We start from the raw sequence: 21347 nt of genomic DNA on the forward strand, positions 1-21347 counted from the left end.
TCTGAGAAGGACATTTGTAGATTTCCAAAGTCTTTATAAGCCTTCTTCATACGGCAATTAGGCTAGGATGTTCAGAAACAAATAAGGGACCAACCAGATTCAGGCCTGCCATGAGCTGAAAACTGATGGAACCAAGTAGGTACGTCTGCAGGCGAAGTTGGCGTTTCCAAAGAAAGGCATTTCTCAAGGATCTCAACCTGATTAAACAAACAAAATAAGGTGCAAAACGATTGGATGTGCAAGTCAGCGTAGGTGTTTCTTGAGTCTTTCTTGAGTTGAGGCTTTTAAACCTAAGAACACAAATAATTATCAAGCAACGTGGTGGCAGTGTCATCATATGGGACTGTTTTGATGTCAGTGGAATAGGGACATTGCACAAAGTGGATTTGGACTACTTCCAAATTCTCTCATTTCTAACTTACATCACCTAGATGGTTGAAACGCACAGATGGGGGCTTGCAACAGGACAGTCACCCCAAAAGCACAACAGCAGTTTCTGCAGTTGGATAAGGTAGGCCAACATTGAGCTTCTAGAAACGCAATGGACTATGACAAAGACTGGGAATATCAAACAGCCAACTTAATCACAGAAGAGTTGAAAAATATTCATACAAAATTATGCCAGGAGCTGGTTGATGGATTCAAACAGTGGGTGGTTGCCTAAGGAACCATTTTAAAATTATTAGTGGGTGTATGCATATGTTTAAGCTTATTAAGTTTTGATTACAATAATACACAGCAAATTAGTTATTCCATTGTGGAAAAGGAACTATTTAAACAAAAACCTTAAAAGCTTGAAATTAGTAACATTCTTCTATATGAGTGTTTGTAACTTTCTCCAGTAAATGGGAAAATTTACAAATGCAAATTTTCAGCTGTTCTTTTTGTGTATTTGTGCTGAATTTGCCTTTATTTAAGGTTTCCAGTACACTATTAACATAAGATAAGATTTTACTCTCCCTTTTTCTCACATACCTGTTTTATCGCTAACGTGGATTTCAAAAGTGAGGTCAAAAAGAGGTTTTTATAGCATCCTAAACATGGGGTTATTCTGTCATTTGCCTGCTGCACTTTTATTAATAAGTGATCAATGCTTAGTAGTTTTAAGCAGCAACTATTTTAACAAAACAGCTTTTCCTGCCAGGTGGAAAAAAAGTTTGTTCTCAATGTTCCAACCACATTGGATCTACTTTGGACCGTGTGCAGTGTGACTTCATAACCATGAAATCCTTCCACTGTTAACCGCAGCGACACACAAACACACACAAATGGTTTTCTGTTTGATAGGCATCTAATTAGTGTTTATTTTTCTGAAACTCCCATACACTGAAGAAACACTCAGATTTCTTACACTGTTTTGAAAAGTACAGAATTAGATTTCAGTGATCCCAGATTTGAATAGTATGAAAAGTTTCTCTAGATTATTCACTGTCCTGTCGTCTTAATGATCCTTCCTACCTTTATTCTTTCTTGATTATTTCTTTCCTTCCATCTGTTCTTTTTCCATTCTCCCTTCCCCTCATCCCTCCATCTTTCCCTCCTTTCTTCCAGCTTCTGTTTATTTATTTGAAGCATATTTAAAGCCTGCCCACTGCCGAAATAACAGCTATAAATTCATGGTGAACTTAATTATGTTGCATTTTAAAATGTCCATAAAAGATTAAGAAAATTGGGTGTGGAAAAGTGTGACATTTTTATATGGGAAATTTGTTGGAACCCTGAATAAAATAATGGTCAAAATATTAATTAAAATAAATGACCACATTCCAACAATCTTCTCCTCAAGCTGAGAAGAAGGAAAAAAAAAATCTTCCAGTGCAGAGGGATGTTGGCGTGCATTTGTGTGTGTAAGGAGTGTTTTAACCTTGAACTAGTATCTGGAAGGCCTGTCCAGGACACAGTGCTAATAAAAGCAGTATGGAAATTCAGAGCTAATCTACTAATCACAGGAAAGCTAATTCAGTTTGGCTGGAGGTGAATGTAGCGCTGTTATTTAGGCGCTGACAGGGGCCCGGGCAGATTCTGAGGGGGAGCAGTTTAGATCCTCATCAAACCGACTAGCAGGCCGGGTCACCTTGAGAGCCCTCGGGTGTTTCACTGCTACTGATCTCTGTAGGTGGCACAATTCAGATTCATCCACTGCTGATTCTTTGGATCTTCTGAGGGATACCCAAAACTTTCTAGCATGAACTTAAAAATAACTACTTTAACTATGTATGCAAAGGTTTGCAGTAATTTAACATCGCTTAACAGCACATCCCTATTTCCTTTCCAACAGTAGTCCGTGAACCTTGACAGGATTTATTTTCTGGTTTAAATAATGAACATCTGTTCGTTTCCAGGCTGATTCAGTAACCAGAATTATGTAGCTCTATATCGACAAAAAACAACTTTTTGAACATTAAAAACATTAAAAGAACAGAAGTTATTTCCACTGTCCTCTGGGGAGAATAAATAGCTTCTTCCTTTTTGTCTTCTTAAGCACCTTTTAATGGTTATATTTTTACCATGTGCTGCAAAAGCTTGACTATCATTTCTATTGTCGTTTGAATAAAGATATTTTTCTGGGTTCTGCTCCTCACTTTGCCATCTTCGTCGTTTGCAGTTCTGGTCTATTTGTGTGACTTTTTGTATTAAGGAGAGGTAATTGTCTAAGGGAACTAGTGCACTACACATCAGCTAAAGATACTTTAAATCTACTTTCATCACCATTTACTGAAAGTAATTTTCTATGTAATCCACTCAGCATAAAGAAATGTGGTTATGTGACTGCAGTCATGATTATCCACCAGCAGTAGATCACTTATAGTTATTTTTGGTTTAATCAATAGTCATTTCAGATGAGTCAGCTGGTCTCAGCACATATCGAAAGTAGGTGTAATTATGTTTATTTGTATTTTTGCTTTTGTGCATGAATGGCTTTATGAAGAGCTGAAATTGATATGCAGATATTCACATACGCCGTATAAAAAGAGAGATCATATTTTAATCACTGTCTGACAATAGTCAATAGTTTATATACTGTACAGTTCCTAAGTATTTCATTGAACACCAGGCATTTATTTAAGATTGAAAGTCTTTGTCACTTTGAATTTGCAAATTGCTGAGTGGCCCTTAAGCCTATTAGGGTCCAAAACTTGCTTCACTATGAAAATGGCATTCTTTTGTAGTTTCAACAGTATTTTCACAAGATCCTTTTTTCTTACTTTTATTCTGGGTTTAATTTATACATTTTTCACCAAACCACGATCACCTCTTAAACATAGAACTTGTCTCCTTTTAAACAGAAATGCATTAAATGTATTTAACTCTGGCTAGAGTGTTCGTTCAAAAGAAGTTGATGCAATATCAAATTGATACTTGATCTTGATCAGTACGGGTATGTGGTTTTTAAAATATTATCTCCCTAGCGCATCATTTGACTCTGTTGTTGTCAATGTATAGTCAGAGTCAGCCTTGACCTCACCATAGAGACAGATAAACAACCCTCTAGGTCTAAATGGAGTCCTGGTGATCACGCAGCAGTACAGATTCAGCCAAACTCTCTCTGCAACATGTTTTTCTTTTTCTTTTTTTTTCGCTGTTTGTACATCATTCTGGCCTTTCTCAACATCCTGGACTGACAGATGCTCTACTCTCTCAAGCCCAACCAGAGTTCTACCTTATCTATTTGTCCATGCACGCCTCCCTGCCCACGCTCTCACACACACACACACGCCCACCCCTGCACACAGACTGAAACACACACTAAGAAGAAGCACAATGCCTCCTCTTCTCTATCCAGTCTTCATGCGCTCTTACCACACACAGCCTTCTTTCTTACCCAATCCGGCTTTCTACAGTCTGTGCTGTTGGTCAGTTTGACTGGTGTTGACCCAAAGCAGCGTCCCTTGTCAGTGGGAAATTGAATAGAGCAGAGGCCTCCTGGTGTTTCGTTGGAAGACAACAAGCTATTCAACTCTGGTGGCTGTAACTACACATATCCAGTGCAGGAACATTTTGATCCTGTTGGATAAAAAAAATAAATAAATAAATCTTTTGCCTTAATGAGTATGAATAATCACATGATCTGTGCAAAGTTGCAAAGTCCATTCAACAGAGAGGCAGATTTGTAAGCACACGGCAAGTGATAAAAATTTAAGATAGAAGAGAGAAATATTTTTGTATCTTTTTGTCTTGGTGTATCTGCAGGTGCTAAATGAGGCAGTGGGAGCCATGATGTACCACACCATCACCTTGACCAGAGAGGACCTGGAGAAGTTCAAAGCCCTACGCATCATCATCCGCATCGGCAGCGGATATGACAACATCGACATAAAGGCAGCTGGAGAACTAGGTAGTGAATTGTTATTTTTGGGTTTTAAATATTCCTCTATTCATGTATACGTTTTACACATTCATTGTTGTACTCCTATGAACTATCGTGTTCACATTTAGAACTGATAATGTGTTTTTAATGCTTTTATTTTGGTGCAACAACACAGAATTAGAATAGACTTTGATGTAAGGCACTCGGCCCAAAACAAATGCTACAATGGTTTGCAATAATGACCTTAGTTTTTAGCAACAGAGTCCAATAGTGGAAAACAAGTGGCTGCTTCGGTTGTCATTTTAAAAGTGAGGTTATGGCAAGCTGTTCATGAATATATTCTTCATCCTGACACTGCATTTTTTACCGTCAACGGCATGTTGAACAAAGTGTACCTCTGAAGTCTTCAACTTTGCCTCAGTGTAACACTTAAATGCATGTTCCAGCAGGACGATGATCCCAAACACACCAAACTGCTTATGCAAAAGATAATGCATGTTTATAGTGAATTAATACATCCGCCCTGACCTCTGGACCCTAATGAGAATTTGTGGAATTTACTTAAAAGCTGGATCCGTCACATGACCAAACATAAGGGGTTTTAGTAACACTGCTTTACTTTAAAGAAAACCTAAATCAATATAGCAGCAGGTGTTTGATTGGAGGTGTTGCTGTGAAAAGTGCTTTATTCCAAATGGTTTCCATTGATTCCATTACACAGAGTTTTGCCTGCTATCTTCCTAGTTTGATCTTTTGTTTACCTGTCAATGACATGCTTCACTTCAAATGCCAGTGTTTGGGTTTATCCAGATAGCTTACCAGTGATTCATCAAATCATTTGCAATGTGCTCAAAAAAAAAAAAATTAAAAGAGGGTGCTGAAGATGGTGATCAAAATAAGATCTATGTCTGAAGGGAATTTTCCATTGAAAAGACTTGCTTCAAGTACCTTTTCTGAGTTTCCTGGTATGCATTTTTAGAATAGTGTTTAAAGCCGAAGTTAATAGTAAGATGAACCACGAAGATGGAACTACGAGCCAGACTTTTCAAAGCCACTGAAAGTAAAAGGAAGAAAAGAGTTTGGTTCATCCTCTGAACCACCACCCAGGCTCCTATCAGCAGGCTCAGTGGCTCAAACAGCTCTTAGAGCTGACAAAGCTGCCATTTCCCTGCCAATACGAGATACTGTGTCTAACTGCCACCCACTCGCCGACAGCGCGCTGCCTTTTGCAACACAGGAGTCAAAAAGCTATCAGGCCTCGAGAAGGCAGCGCAGATTTGACGGCTGTTCTCCAAGAGGAGAAAAAAAAGAGGCCATTGATTGAACATTGAACAGGCTCTGGGTATTTTTTGCTGTCCGCAGACCACCGTGCTGTTACTCAGAGATACAGAGTGGGATGAGGGCATTAGTGGAGAGCCAGGGCAGGCAGAAGTGCTTTGAAAGGAGTATAAAAAAAAGATGTGAAGGAAAGACGAGGTAATACCACGAGGTCAGAGGTTTAAATTGCTTGAAGGCAGCTAAATTGAGAACACTCTGCTGGAGTATAACTCAACACAAAGTCCCTAAAATTTCAAAGTTTTCAGGCCATCCTGTTATTGACGGTAGAATGCTTTTATTTGGCTGATAGTTCACTTTAATTTAAAAAGGTGCAACATAAATAAAGATTTTTGGGTTTATATAGGCTTCTTTAACATAGTGTTCATGTTTGGTGTGAAGCAAATACATTTTGACGTAGTCATTTGCATTGTTGCTTCTTGTATCCTATTATTAAAATTCCAAGCTGAACATTTTCCAAGCGACAATTCATTTTTTTCTTTTTACGTTGTTAACCATAGTTTGGGTGAACACTGATAAATTTTTTTATATCACCTATTCAGATTGATTTGAAACTCTTATGGCCTCTTTCTCGTCTTTCAGGGATTGCTGTGTGCAACATTCCCTCTGCAGCCGTGGAGGAGACGGCCGATTCCACCATTTGTCACATCCTGAACCTCTACAGGCGAAACACCTGGCTCTATCAAGCTCTCCGGGAGGGCACGAGGGTCCAGAGCGTGGAACAGATCCGCGAGGTGGCCTCTGGTGCCGCTCGCATCCGTGGCGAAACCCTCGGCCTCATCGGATTTGGTGAATATCCAGTATACTCATTTTTGTACCAGTAACGAATCTCCTCCTTTCCCCTTAAAATGCTTTCTATGTAGAGATGCCATGACGATTTTCTCTTCTCTTTTGTCAGCTTTCATTCTGCCAGCACATGATTTTGTGAATTCTGATTTCCCTTTAAGAACTACCACATAATAAAATGCCAATCACAATAACCTTTGATTGGTTATTGATTAAGTATATTTGGAATAGAGAAACCATCGCACATGGCTGTAAAATTCTCAGTGCCAAAATTATTACAGAATTGTCATTTTAACATTGCTCTCAGCATCTTTATTAAATTTGTGCAGCTAGCTTTTCTGAAACAGAGGTCTCCCAGTGTATTTCTTAGAGAAATACAAAAGGAGCCTTTCTTTAACTCCAGAAAGGCTACTGAGCCAAAAGAAAAATAAAGCACAACAAAGTCTTCATCTCTCTCACGCTCTTGCATCTTGAAAGAACTGCAGCCATGTCTCAAAATGTACTATAAAATATGATTTTAAGGAAAGTAACTATTAAGTAGTTGCCCTATTGTGTTGACAAGTTGATTAAAATGCTACTAGGTTCCACGGCAACACTACATAATTTTTAAATAGTTAATCTGGCAATATTTTGAGAACTTGGTAGAAAAAAGAAACAGACAATATTTGAGCATTAGGTAAGCACCATCAGAGTAATGTGACTGACTAGCCTCTGGCCGCGAATGCTAAAGTTACCATTCGCTTTGAAGTTGTGTTTCAGGCTAGACAGCAAGTGATCATATGAAATACTTAGTGATCAAAATCCGATTTTAGATTTCTAAAACCTTTATTCTGTTCGTGAAAATACAAAAGTGTGAAAATTTTAATGTGTTTTTGGCTGGACTACTTAACTAGTAGACATGCAGAAATACACAGACTGGTCAAAGATGGAGTGGGAAATTCAGCACAAAAAAAATGCTTAAGTACACAATTATTGATCAATATAATGTCTGAAGAGGCTGAGGAGAAACAAGCAAAAGGTTGTTTCTCCTGCAGCACAAAAAATGCAAAGTGCAGCAGGAGGTTTTGTAGCGTCCACAGGCCTTCTAAATTATTAGGCTTTCCTTTATTCTGCAGAGCGTGGCAAAAATCACAGATGAAGCCGCAACAAAGCAGCCGCCTCATTTGTGAAAAGAAAACGTGGATTCGTAGTTTTTTCCAAATCTGTTTTTCATCTCATCTCCTCTCATCTCATTTTGTTTTAATAAACCCAGTATTGTTTTATAAACTTGATGTATTTTTTTTATATCCCTACTTACATCTCTTTGTTTTCCTGACTTCAGCACCTCACTCTCACTGAAAATAGCTCATTTTTAGTATTCTTTATGAATAACTTGATCATTATTATTTGTGCAATATGGTAGCGATTGGGTCCAACGCATTCACTGATCAGCGCCGACCACCAGCCAGTGCATCCCTACTTTCATGTAGTGTGTTTTCAGATCTCCTTGCCAGTCAGAGGGCCTTCTGTTTTTCTGCTCTGATAAGGTTGTTTTTTTTCCCCGCTCCGCTCGTCCCCCAGATTATCTCAAGGTTGTCTGTTTGGCCTCCCTCCGGGCCGACTCCCTCTATCCGCTCTCACAGCCCACCGCTCTAATGCTCCGTCATAATATCTTTATTATTTTCTTCTCTTCTGTTTTTTGACTCTTCGTCTCTGTTATTGCTCTCCCCTGACATCTTGCGCGGCCATAATCAGCCCTCATGGCGTACTCCATTCTGCCTTAGTGTGTGTAAATGTGTACGTTTCGCTCTCGGCTACTGTTTCTCTGTTGATTGTGTGTGTGCGCTTTTTTTTGTTGTTTTTTTTCTGATCCATTGTCTCCTGTCTCAACATTGCCGGGCACTCGAATGCTCGGTGTTCTCATAAGCATTTGAAGAGTGCCACCTTATCTCTGTGTCCACACACAAACACACACAACCTGCAGGTCCCAGACAGCTGCGCAGACTAACTGTGCCTGAGCACCGGGCTCTGGCAGAGAAAACCGCCTTCCTCATTCTCTTGTTTTTACCCAATCCTCCCACTTCTAGCCTCATCCCTGAGTCCTTCTGGCTCAGGGATGAGGCAGCAGTTCTCAAAACAGTGTCCATTGTTAGTGGAAAAGCAAAGGCCTGCTGGAGTTTGCTTGCAGGACTCAGCTCGGGCTGCCAGCTCCAGATACAAAGGTTCTTCAGGTGTCAAACTTAAGTCACTTCTGCTCTTTCTGCTGTGTTAGATTTTTAAGTAATTCAAGTAGCTCTTGTTTAATTGTCTTTATCTGAATAACAAATGAATTCATTGAACTGTAAGCAATCGATGCATGTTTAAAAATGTTTGAATGTCAAATTAAAAGGGTTATTAGATTTTGTTCCTTAATACTGGAAGCAACACATCAGTCAAAGGCATTAAATACATCCAGTTCACCCCTGTTTTAAATTTCCGTCATATCCAGCTACCACGTTGGCTTCAGTGCTGACAGCTTGAATGAAGCGAAGTTCACGAATCTGTTTTGACCTCATGTAACATTCGGCGGTCTTCATCTTCTTTCTCTGTGAATAGGTTGGCGACACAAAGCAAAAAGTCGAGTCGAGAATGAGCCAGACATTGAAACGCTCCCGTGGGCGACAGATCCTCTGGTTCTTTTACAGTTATTGGTATTGATCAGTGCATGAAGAAGCCGAACAGAAACGAGCTTTGATACTCAGGTATTTTATATAGCTTCCGTTACAGCCGCGGTGCCACAAAAGCAAATACTGTTTTATGCTCAATGCATCAGCTGTAAATAAATCTGACTCTGTTTCAACTATAAAAGATTTATATAGGAAGAAAATGGCTGAAGAAGCCTGCAGCTGCAGGACAAATTTTTTTAAGCTTCACAACAGCCTGTTGTGATTCACACCAGCTGCAGACACTCCCTTCCTGCTGCTGACAGTACAGTTTTAAGACTGCAATCAGAAACAACAGAGGATGGCAATAGGTTCGTTCCTCAGAGTTCTCACACTGTCTGGAAAAGTCTGGAGTATATGGATTGCTTGATTCTTCATCCATCTGTTTGTCCATCCATCTCTATAACCTTCATCCGTTCATTTGTCATTTGTTATACATCTATCTAGCTATTAATCTCTCTGACAGGAGGGGACAAATGGGACAATCGTCTTGTTCCCATGGCATCTGGAACCTTCAACTATTAAATTATGGTCAATATAGAAGTTTCTCCTTCAAAAGAGTCTTGCTTGTGAATAAAAATGTAGTATTAATATTTAAGTTACAAGTAGTAATCAAGATGGTTTATTCACTGACAGCCTTTGGTTTTTCAGGCCAGTAAAATCTAAAATACTTTGTGCACTACAGCAGAGAGAGAGGAAAACACAATCTGTCCCTGCTCTGGGTCAGGCAGTTGCTACATCATTTTGATATAAACGGCACCGCGACTTGTCATCTGACAGACACGCCTCAGTTCACTCCCTAAACCACTTTCCCTTGCAGTTGGTCTTCTCTCTTCTGTGTTCTCTGCTCTAATGGTGTTAACAAACTTGTTAGCACCAAGTCAGACACATCTCTGACATCTTTTGTCTGGCGGTGAGTGGCTGTGGATGAAATTGAAACATTGCTGTAGAACCTCATTTGCTGAAGAACGGTTCATATTATGACATTTGGAGTACAAATATACACATCTCACTCTAGCAATATCCTAAAATATGATTGATTTACTTTCCATAGCCCAGCCTGAGGGTTAAGGAAAGCCAAAAGTGCCACAATTCAATACTGCAAAAGGACCCAAATTGTTATTGATGAATATGAAAACTGCAATACACCTGGAAATTCACGTGACAAATTAATCACTCAAAGGTGTAGATTAACCAGTCAGTTAGGGTTTTTTAAGTGAGACACAACAGCAGTTTAAATTAGTTCATGGTGTACTTTAGCACAGGAAGCAAAATGTAATGAAAAAAAATACATTTGTATAATTTTAGTATAAGTTTCATTAAAATCTTTAGTTTGATTCCCCAATTTAAGTACTTCAGTAAGTGCCAATGTATTGAGAAAAAAAAGTATTTTTTGAGATAAATACTTAAAATTTTATTCATGTGATCAACTGTAACAATATATTAATGACTGGCCTGCTAGAAAGAATATCATCTAGAACCTGTTCTAAGAAGGAAAACTAAAAATGCAAAGTATATAGCAGAGAGGAGAGTAAGGGAGAAGCTGGAGGAAGAAAAAAAATGAGACAGAATGAATTAAAAAAGTATGTCTTTAAGTAGTAAATATGAATTCATTTTTCTACGACTCATAGAATACATCTGAGTTGATATTTTCTTGAGCCCAGGCAAAGCTCTCTGCTGGCTTTTATCTCTCATCCATCCATTTTTTTCAGGCTAACTTTGGTAGCTTATGTAGAATTTAAAGTCAAGGGCAGTATCCATAATTATCTATTAGTGCATTTAAAATGAACAAGGAAAGTCTGCTCATCTGAGTTTGGAAAAGTTTGAAAATTGGTCATTAAATATGTGCAGGAACTCTGATTCCTCTACTCTGAGGAGCTCAAGTGTGCTCAGGAAATACCAGGGTATAAAGTAGCTACGACAGAAACAGAAGCTGAGCGCGTCTAAAAGTAAAATGATTAATCATGTTAGAAACACTTCGCCATGCATCGCTTTAGAATCTATTTAGAAAATGACTGAATAATTATCTGTTAATTTAGCTGTAACTTTGTGTTGCTCCATTCTGAATCGTCTCTTCTCTTAATGGACATAACGCTCCATCACAGAGAGAAAAGTCCCAGAGAGCATAAAGGACATTATCGATCCTCTCCACAGCCAACACCAGACAGCTCTTCTTTACTCTGCAGCCACCGAGCAGAACGCTTCCTCCAGCCAACTCGAGACGAGACTCTCATCCTACACAACACATGGCTGCGAGAGACAGAGAGGCTTAATATGTGCAGCAGAGTCCCACTCTGAATCACTGTCTGTTACCTCGCTCTGTGAGATGATTTCTGTGTCACGACTCTTTCCCTAATTCTTCAATGATTTTAATCTCTTCAAGACAAGGGAAACATCTTTCACTGATGGAAACTGTTACAAATAGTCATGAACTGATTTGGGACCCTTGCATTGAAGATAAGAGGGTTTTGCAGAATTTGCACAGAAATCAATAGCAGAAATGTAAAACATAATCAAACTATTTTTAATTGACAATTATTGTTCCAACTAAGAAAAGTTACATGTCATTTACTGACCTGTCTGCTATGTCCATCAGTCTCGATTTAAGACCACCACTGTTGACTAATATTCTCTAACAGACATCTGAGACTTTCACAGATGCCGCAAATTAATTGCTGAGATTAATTAGCACACATTTGGAGTGTGCATTTACGCAAATTATTTGTGCCCACAGGTCGTTCGGGTCAGGCGGTGGCCGTCCGGGCTAAGGTCTTCGGCTTCAACGTCATCTTCTACGACCCATACCTGCAGGACGGACTGGAGCGCTCGTTGGGCGTGCAGCGCGTCTACACCCTGCAGGACCTGCTCTACCAGAGCGACTGCGTCTCCCTGCACTGCAACCTGAACGAGCACAACCATCATCTCATCAACGACTTCACCATCAAACAGGTGAAAACAGCCAAATGATTAAACCATAGTGATGTGGTATATATAATTCTGTCTCAAAATCTGTCAAAAATCAGTCTGAAGGATGAAATCTTTACCGATTCATTAAGTATTTCGGATTTAGATTAATTAGGATGAATCAAAGATAATTATATGTCAGTTAGTATCATAAAACAAACCAAGAGGATCTTGTAATTAATGTAATCAAGAATTCAGTTAATTAATTAAGATATTTACTTATGATTAATTTAACCTAAACGAACTGCACGAAAGACAACTCTCAAGTTATTTCTACTCTGTGCTATTAATAAAGCTGTTGAGCTTGTCTTTAGGAACAAATATCCTTGTGTTTTTGTTTTGAAGATCTTACAGTTATACTGCATGTTCAACAAATAATGAAGAAATGCCAGATTAACTGTTTTTTTAATTTGAAAATCTGTCCTGGGTTTTCAAGACAAGAAAATACCTGTCTCTCCAACTTTGATGTTTGTATTGGGTTATAGTTACATATACATTCGGGCCTCCTATTAGGGTCTGGATGAGACCAACAGAGTTGGACTCTGTTACCATTTTGGAATTGTGTCTCACATTTCTCAGAAAGCATATAAATGATCCCGAAGACTAAAATGGAACTATTTGGGAGGTTTGGGTCCCTTTACATCTGGAGCATTTCAGAAAGAAATGATCATCGACGGTCAAACATGGTGCGGGTGCTTTGCTTCTCCAGAACCTGAAATACGTTCTGTTACTGATGTAGTCATTGGTCTTTACCTGTAAATACCAAAGGACAATGTTCAACCATAAATTTGTTACCTTAAGTTAAAAAGCACTTACGTTATGCACCAAGATGATGATCCAAAGCACACCTCCAAAACAATTAATTTCAATGTCCAGACCTGATTCCGATTAGGATGTTATGGTGTGAGCTTAACCTGGTCATCTCTGCTCAAAAGACCCTCAGAACTGGCTGAACTGAATCAGTTCCGAAAAGAGTCCATCAAAAGTTTTGCGTAGCAATGTAAAAGACTTAATGCCTGTTATGCAATCACCTGATGGGAGTCATTGCACCTGTTTGTGGCATTACCATTACTGTTTTAACTTTTTCACATTGGATTTGTTTGGTTTGCATGTACTACTTCTCCTAATAAAGGAAATAATCTTTAAAAAAAAAACAAATCTTTGGTACTCTCATGTTATCTTTGTCTGATGTTAACATCCATATGATCTGAAACATTTATGTGAGTCAAGAAAACAAAAAACTAAAAATTACTTTCATGTCACTGCATGTTGACAGGAATTCAAGTTTTTCTCTTAGGATAACACTTTAAAACTAAAGTCATGGATATTTCAGAGGTAGCTGTGACTAGACCTAAGAGGTCATACATGGACAGTACAAAAAACCCTCAGGATAGAAATTAAATCTGAAGTGATAAGTACACTGCTATGACTTGAACATAAAGCAGCAATTTCTGGTAAGTGAGCAGTGATGAGCTGTATTTTTATCACGCTTCCAGCCTGTGGGATGTCCCGACCTAAAGAAAGCAAAGAGTGAAGAGGGGTGAAGACAAAAAAAAAAAAGAAGAACCAGCTCTTTATCTGAAGCTCCACTAAAGCTGGACACAAATTCATTCCTTTGCTCTGTCAAATGCAATTAGCACCAGCCCACGGCTATAGCAAATATATTGACTAGCTGCACAGCGGGAGGCGGAGGGACAGAGCTGCTCTCCGACTCGCTGTCTGAGGCGACATCTGCAGGGGAGCTGAGGAACTGCGTCCTCAACGTTCAAGTCTCCTTATTGAGATGTTCTGAATGCATAAAGAGATACATAGGAGTGGGAGGAACAGCCTAACCCAGTTAAATACATATTTCTACAAAGCTCATGACTCTCAGTTGCTTCTTTAAGTGCTGCAATGAAGCAACACTTTTTCCTCACTAATGCGTCTAAAAATGTTGGTGGTTCTTCTCAGATGCTAAAATGGAAATGGAAATGTGTGTGCGTGTGTGAAAACAAGCAGAGCCTAATAATTAAAGACTGCCTGCCAGTGTAAAGGCTTTTGTCAAGATTAAGGTATTACTTTCATCTGAGTAGACTGGCTTAATTTTTCTCCCCATCACATTTGTTGTACGACTTTTTGTTATACAAACACCAAAATGATGATGGCGCTCTCTCATCTTCCAACTCGTCCCTGTCCTGCATCCCACAGCTGCCCCCGTTGTTATCTTTCAGGTCTTTAGATGTGAAACCTGAAACGTGCAGTCTGATAATCAGCTCTCGATCACACAAATAATCAAAAAGACAGGCAGCCTCTAAAATTTTTATTTATTTATTTTTTGTCTGTGTGTCACAGATGCGTCAGGGTGCGTTTCTGGTCAACACCGCGCGGGGAGGCCTGGTGGACGAGAAAGCTCTGGCCCAGGCGCTGAAGGAGGGCAGGATACGGGGAGCCGCCCTGGACGTCCATGAAACTGAACCCTTTGCGTAAGTTGCTCAGACTGAACCAGACGTACAAAAGGAAGTTCAGCCAGTTGGGAAAGAGGCAATGAGTTGGAACACCTGATCTTCATCTGAAAGGGTCAATCAGAGAGTTGTGGAGGAATTGCTTAAACTGATTCAGAATTTTATGAAGACTGTTCTCCACTGTGGTTTTAAATCCAACATGAAGTGAAGAAATTACAAGATTCTCTCCATTTAGCCATCAAAGGACATGCTTCTAAGTTTGATCTGATCCAGAGAAAGGACACAGATTTTTGTTCTCCAGTTTTGTAGCCTTATGATCAAGGGAGATTTTTTCCATGTTGACTTCTGGCTAACTATTTTCATGTCTTCTGTCTCTTCTTGTTCTCATCTGATTGAAATTTGTTTAGACTTCAGATTGTTTTCCAATCTTCTCAAACACTGGTTGGCATTCTTACCGAGGTCAATGCCCCAATTGTGTGATTTTAAACAATGTGTTGCAAGTCTGAAAATTCCGGTAGAATTTGTCTTCACCACCCTTTGTTTTATGTAATTGAACTGTTCAGTCTGGCAGCAATGAAAACATAATTACTTCAGCTTTAAGCATATTTAAAGCTGGCCATAAGCTAACAGCAGATTTCCGTTTCTGAATTTGAGCTCAAACGGTTAAAAACTGCTAGCAAAAGCATCTGCCTTCCTCCTTTTAAGCTGTGAGCCAAGAAGTCACTTAACTCTTGTCCTCCAGTTTCCCACCTTTTTAGAGATCCATGTTTCAGATCTCAGAGGGTAGCTGGTGCTGATATGTCGTTCACGCATCAGGGGCATCATGGGAGGTTTTTGGATGCTGTGTGTTTCCGGCTGGCTGCCCAACAGACTGGCTGCTGCTGCAGGGGACTGAAAGTGATCCAGATGGATCTGGAGCTCCTGCTCTACTAACCTAATATGTCAACAGGGGGTGGGGGGGGTTCATAACTTTTTCCCTATTGTCCCACATGACACGGATCTGATTTTCTGCAGAGACGTTGCACAAGCAGATCAGACAGGAATGTTGTAAGGACAGAGGAAGAGGAGGAGAAGGAAAATAAACAGGATGAGATATTTTATCTTTCTATTAGACAGGAGACTGGTTGATTCTACATGCTTATTAGGGGCATCTTAGTGTTTTTGAACATCAACAAAAATTTTATTAATTTATTTCCTATTTTGTCATTTTAGTAAAATAGATTCGTTATAGATTTTGGTTAGCCATTCAGCCATTATCATACTGCCAGAAGTACTCAAGTGGGCAGGTGACAAATCTGATGGAAAAATTAAATCAGCATCTTCAGAAAGCTTGTAAGCAGAAGGAAGCATGAAGTGCTCTAAAACTTTTTATAGACTGATTCACTTGAAGTTTTCCATTACTATGCTTTTGGGTGCTTTCTGTGAACATCCGATTTCTTTAGCAATGAGTCTTTGTGTTTTTACCATCCGCCATTTAGAGTTATAAGTGATAGTTTCCTAGAGAACTGCCAAGTTGGCAGTTTTCCACATCATTGTGTAGCCCCTCACATGATCAAACATTTCTGTATTTAAAATATGTTTTTATCGGCATAATGCAATTTCTACATTTTCAGATAAACTGAATTGTGGGTTTTCATTTTTTGAATAATGCAGCTGAGATTTTTCTAAGGATTCTAGATTTTAAAGTGGAGCCAATCTAACGTTGTTCCAAATACCAAAGAAGTAATGAATGAGCCACTTAACCATTTTGTTAAAGTGGAAGTTAGGTTTAGTGCTCATTTATGGAAAACACTCATTTAAAAAAATTATGTAATGGCTTTTTATTAAAAATTTAAAAGTGTTAGAAGCTGTCAAAAAAAAATCAAGAATTAGAAACTATAAAACTGTAAAATTGTGTAAAATTTATAGAAACTGTGTGTGTGTGTGTGTGTGTGTGTGTGTGTGCTGCAGATTTGCACAAGGCCCTCTGAAAGACGCACCAAACCTGATCTGCACGCCTCACACAGCCTGGTACAGTGAGCAGTCTTCTCTGGAAATGAGGGAGGCGGCTGCCACTGAAATCCGAAGAGCCATCACAGGTAGGCAGAACATTCACAGATTCCCGTGTAACAGGTGTCAGCTCTGGCTCAGTATGTCCTTATGCTCGACCAGCATTTCACAACAACATCCAGACTGTCACGTAATCTTGATTTGCATATGTTTAATCAACTCGTTTGATCGCCAGCGCCATCTAGCGGCTTATTCCATCTTTTTGGATTGATTCATCCTTTATTCTGTGTCCGTTTCATTTGGCAGGACGAATCCCCGATAGTCTACGAAACTGTGTGAACAAGGAGTTTTTTGTTACCACGGCACCCTGGGGAGTTATGGAGCAACCAGGCGTTCACCCTGAGCTCAACGGCGCTGCCTACAGGTAGGAGCGGAAAGTTCTGGAGGGCAGTTTGTGTCTTTAAAAGTTGTTCATTTAAGGACAGAGATCATTTTAAATAATTTTCTTCACAGTGAACTCATTTAATATTTCCCAGCTGACGAGTGATTAAACTGTCAATACAGTGCCTTACAAAGTATTCACACCCTTGAAGCATTTCTACATTGACCTTACACCCACAAATTCTACTGGTCTTATTGGGATTTTATCTGACAGAGAAACACAAAGTAAAAGGAAAATCAGTTTTTAAAATGTTTAATGTGCTGCTAGCCCTCCCTGTACCTAAGAAACACCTTCCCACAGAATGACTCTGCCACCTCCATGTGTCACTGTAGAGATGGTGCGTTCAGGGAACAATTTTGGTTTTTATGTCAAAATCTTTTTAGCTGAGTTATGTTCCCACTTTTCTATATCTCCATCTTCCACATTTGCTGACTCCCTTACTTGGCAGCAAATGACTAATTAATTAGTTACACTAGTTTTTAAGGGTGCCAGATTAAAGCAGGTTGAACAAAAAGGTGTGTCTTTGGATATTTATTTGTTAGATAGTTTGAAAACTAGGCGTCATGTTCCTTCTACTTTGCAATTATCCACTACTTTTTTATCCATCGCATCCAATCCCAATAAGAATCAACATAGTTTGTGGGTGTGGTGGGACAAAATGTAAAAAAAATTGAGGGGATATGAATTATTTAGCAAGATACTGTATGACAGAGCCCCCAAACACTCTCTACCTGTGTGTCCATTATATTCAGTTCTGGGTTCTTTTATCTCAGCATGTCCACCTCCGTCTCCTTCTTTCATGCAGCCAACTGAACCAAACTCTCCCGGCTGTAACAACTGGCATCCCCCAAGACAAAATTAATGCCTAGATCAGGAGCAGGTAAATGAGACACCATGGATGGAAACCTCTCACCTTAAACTCACCTGATGTGTGCCTTCCCCTACCTCTATAGACCCTCCCCCCTCTCAAGAACTCACCCGTTTGACTGAACTCAGAGTAGAGCTGGATGGCAGTGAATGTGGGTTTTGAGTGTCCCAGTAAGCATGATGCAATTCAGATGTAATCTCATGGATGGACAGATTTTCTGTGGTTTCCTCTTTCTGGGTATTTTTTTGTTTGTTTGTTTGGGGATAATTTCTTTGCTGGTTTATGGGTTTTATTGTGATTTTTGTGTTTCTTCCTAGAAAGCCTTTAGTGCCTCTTTCTTCCAATTACTTTCCAGAGCCAAATCAGGAACTACAAATGTTTACTTACTTTAGAATGGCTTCCAAGAGCCTTATTTTTGCAAGGACTGCTCTTAAGTTGCTTTTATATTAACCGCATTCATATTTTTACAATTTATAGCATTTTATATTTTATTTTATCTACAACTACTACTCAGTGGTAGTTGTTATTGTGTCTTGTCTCTATGCTGTAACTGCGAAGTAATTTCCCTGCTGGGATGAATAAAGTACTTCTATTCTATTCTATTCTATTCTATTCTATAGTTTATGTAAATTAACTTTATGTTAATTCAGTTATTTTTCATTGAGGCTTATCAAATATGAGAATTTGATTTAGTCTCACTAAAAATAAGAAAATCATGACTCCCAAACAAGATGATATTAAAGGTAACAAAATGTTTCTGTAATTAAGTCAAAAAAAAAAAAAGTTTCCCATAAAGACCAACTTTGAGTTTCAAGATGGCCACTCCTCACATCAACTAAGATGTGGTGAAAACATGTTTATTTTACAACACATACTTGTAGGAGTGCATCCAATATCAATATTGCAAGATTATGCAACTCTAATCTGAACAAATTAAGCTGTGCTTTTATGTGAAAGGTAAAGCTTAAAACGATGTTTCATAAGAGGTACTATGAACAATAGATACTTAGGCATCACCATTCTGAAATTCCGACTTCCTCAACTACGCCATTCGTAGCACCTCTCATGTGTTAAGCTGCATTTTCCACAAATACCACGTTTAATTTGTTCAGCTCGTATTTGCAGACACTACATGTAACATTGATCTTGGACACACTCTTAGATGTGTGTCTTATAAGCATGTTTCCACCAAAGGTTACTAATTGACGATGCGAGGAGCGGCCATATTGGATCGCAAAAATCATCATTTGAAAAACTCTTTGACTTTCCGAGTGGGAAGTCGGGGGAACATTCCAAATGATTTTTCCGACTACAGATGGAAGGCTATTGCCATTAGCATTAGCATTCTCAGATCATTCAGAACACATTGGTGAACAGACTCCATACTGTACTTTTCACTCTGTACAGTATATAGATGTAAGTTGATGATATAAACACGGCAATGGTACATTTTTATCTAACTGATTATTTATAAGTTGTCCCTATTCTTGCCTTTTATTCAGCTTGAAACAGCATTTAATATTGACAGAGATAACAGAATAAGTAATCTCAAATGATTAGCACTTTTAAATTTGTTCAGTAAATAGCATAGGGAATTTAGCTTAGCACTTCTTCACAAATTACTTTCCAATTATTTAGTTAAAGATTTTAATAGCTTTATTTAATTCTGGTACTTCTAAAAGTCTAACTCCCATCTAAGCTGAATTCTTAAATGTAGAAACTTCTAATAAGAACACGTGAATCAGTTCCTGAAGAGGCTTCTGTGGTGGAAAAGAGGCAGTAGGATCTCTAGATGTGTGCTGAAATTCAATATTTTAGCTTACACTGCACTTAACCTTGAATCCTCCACCGCCAGATATCCGCCGGGTGTTGTTGGAGTGGCTCCAGGCGGCCTCTCGGGGGCGTTAGAGGGCATGGTGCCCGGTGGGGTCCCCATCGCCCACACTCTGCCCTCTGGTACACACCCTTCCCAGGCCCCGTCACCAAACCAGCCCTCCAAACACGGCGAGACCAGAGAGCACCTCACTGAGCAATAGCAGAAGAGGGGATCCGAGCAGCGAACATCTCATCTGACAACGCTCAGAAAACCAACTGATCACGAAGTAAACCGACCAACCTGGGGACCAAGAGACAGTGAAAAACGACACAAAGCGGCTGCCTGTTGAACCAGCCTGGAAATGGGAACTAAGGAAGTGTTACGGGGAATTTGTACTTTTAAAGTTTCGGTTTTTACTCTGTCTGTTTGAGTTCTGTACCGACTTTACTCTTTGATGATGTTTTTGAGGTTTTTTTTTTTTTTCTCCTCCACCTTCGGGACATGCCTATGATTGTGGACACAGAGTCCAGTGCTTTTAGTGCTCCAGGATTACCTGATAAGACTCTGTTCTGCCTACCCTATACAAACCAGAGCTCGTGGGAAATATAGGCCCACTTCTCAGAAGAACAGAAAAAAAGACCATCCTGTGCTACTGGACCTCATTCATCCCCCTCCTGAACTCCAAACACCTTTCCAATCCCTCCTTTATGTAACAAGTGTGCGTTGATTAGATTTCCCCCAATTTAAGGCTCAGAAAAGATTTTATTTTGTTTTCTTTCTTTTAGTGTGAATGATTAAGAATTTATTATCAACATATATCTATTTATCATTCAAATAAACATGAGATTTGTCATCAGTTCTAATAATCTATAGTGATTTTCAACCCTTTCCTGGCAGCAATTCACAGCTGCAATATCAACATCACCACTAGGGATCACTTTTATACTTTGGAGATGTCCACTTTTTGGTAGGTAAACAATATGAGGGTTAAGTTTTAAGTTATACACAGAGGTTTACAACTACCTCGGTTTTTAAAAAGGGGACCTGCAACTACCATCAATGATCATTCAGGTTCCTGAGTAAATTCACTGCTGGCAGGAAAGGGTTAAAGCACACTTCAGTTCTTAACTCAGGAAAAACACTTTTTTGCCGATTTCCTTCCCATTAAATTTTCATCGCTTGAGTTGTAAAAAAGAAAAAGAAAGTTAAGACTAATCCGGTTAGTCTGAATATGTTCTCTCCTCCATCATCCTTTCCATTGTGGTATTTTTCTATACAAGGTGCATCATATGTTTTTGGTGTTAAAGAGTTTTGAGGAGTCCTGTTAGATTTGTATTGCCTAGTTAAATGTTCCTATAACCATAGTCCTATGTGATCCATCCTCTCTCTCCTCTCTCCTTATGGTTTCTTTGTTCTATTCAAGGCCTGGTTCTTTGGGGAAGGGGGGGGTCGTCCTGTACTCTGTAAGAGCAATAGCTGAAACTCCTTAGTGTCCCGACAATAGCGGAAGAGGCAGCCAGCAGTATGTTTTTGTTTTTAGTGTGAGTATTTGTATTTGTTTCTTGTACAAGGTGAACATTTAGCATTCAGTACAGTTCAAATAAAGAGATGATTCAGAGATCCAGTTGTGGTGTTACTTGATTCTGATGGATCATGGATCATATAGTTTGTACTTCCTCTGAATTTACAGGTTTTTTTTCTGAAACGTTTTGGAAG

General features: G+C 39.2%; 1 protein-coding gene across 3 annotated transcripts in view; it reads left to right on the forward strand.

Moving 5' to 3' along the window:
• ctbp2 (C-terminal binding protein 2) overlaps nucleotides 1-21251 on the forward strand; it is a 138968-nt gene extending 117717 nt beyond the window's left edge. For 2 of the 3 annotated variants that reach the window (XM_023340962.1, XM_023340963.1), the window contains 7 exons: nucleotides 4192-4336; nucleotides 6227-6433; nucleotides 11846-12060; nucleotides 14407-14537; nucleotides 16467-16594; nucleotides 16812-16929; nucleotides 19671-21251. In XM_023340962.1, the coding sequence (XP_023196730.1) occupies nucleotides 4192-4336; nucleotides 6227-6433; nucleotides 11846-12060; nucleotides 14407-14537; nucleotides 16467-16594; nucleotides 16812-16929; nucleotides 19671-19851 (1125 nt within the window). In that variant the 3' untranslated portion in view covers nucleotides 19852-21251. Of the gene's footprint in view, nucleotides 1-4191; nucleotides 4337-6226; nucleotides 6434-11845; nucleotides 12061-14406; nucleotides 14538-16466; nucleotides 16595-16811; nucleotides 16930-17752; nucleotides 17828-19670 lie in introns of all 3 variants that reach the window. The other variant, XM_023340964.1, reaches the window with a different exon arrangement.
• Nucleotides 21252-21347: the final 96 nt, after the last annotated feature.

This window comes from Xiphophorus maculatus, chromosome 10, assembly GCF_002775205.1.
Source record: "Xiphophorus maculatus strain JP 163 A chromosome 10, X_maculatus-5.0-male, whole genome shotgun sequence".
Lineage (NCBI taxonomy): Eukaryota > Metazoa > Chordata > Actinopteri > Cyprinodontiformes > Poeciliidae > Xiphophorus > Xiphophorus maculatus.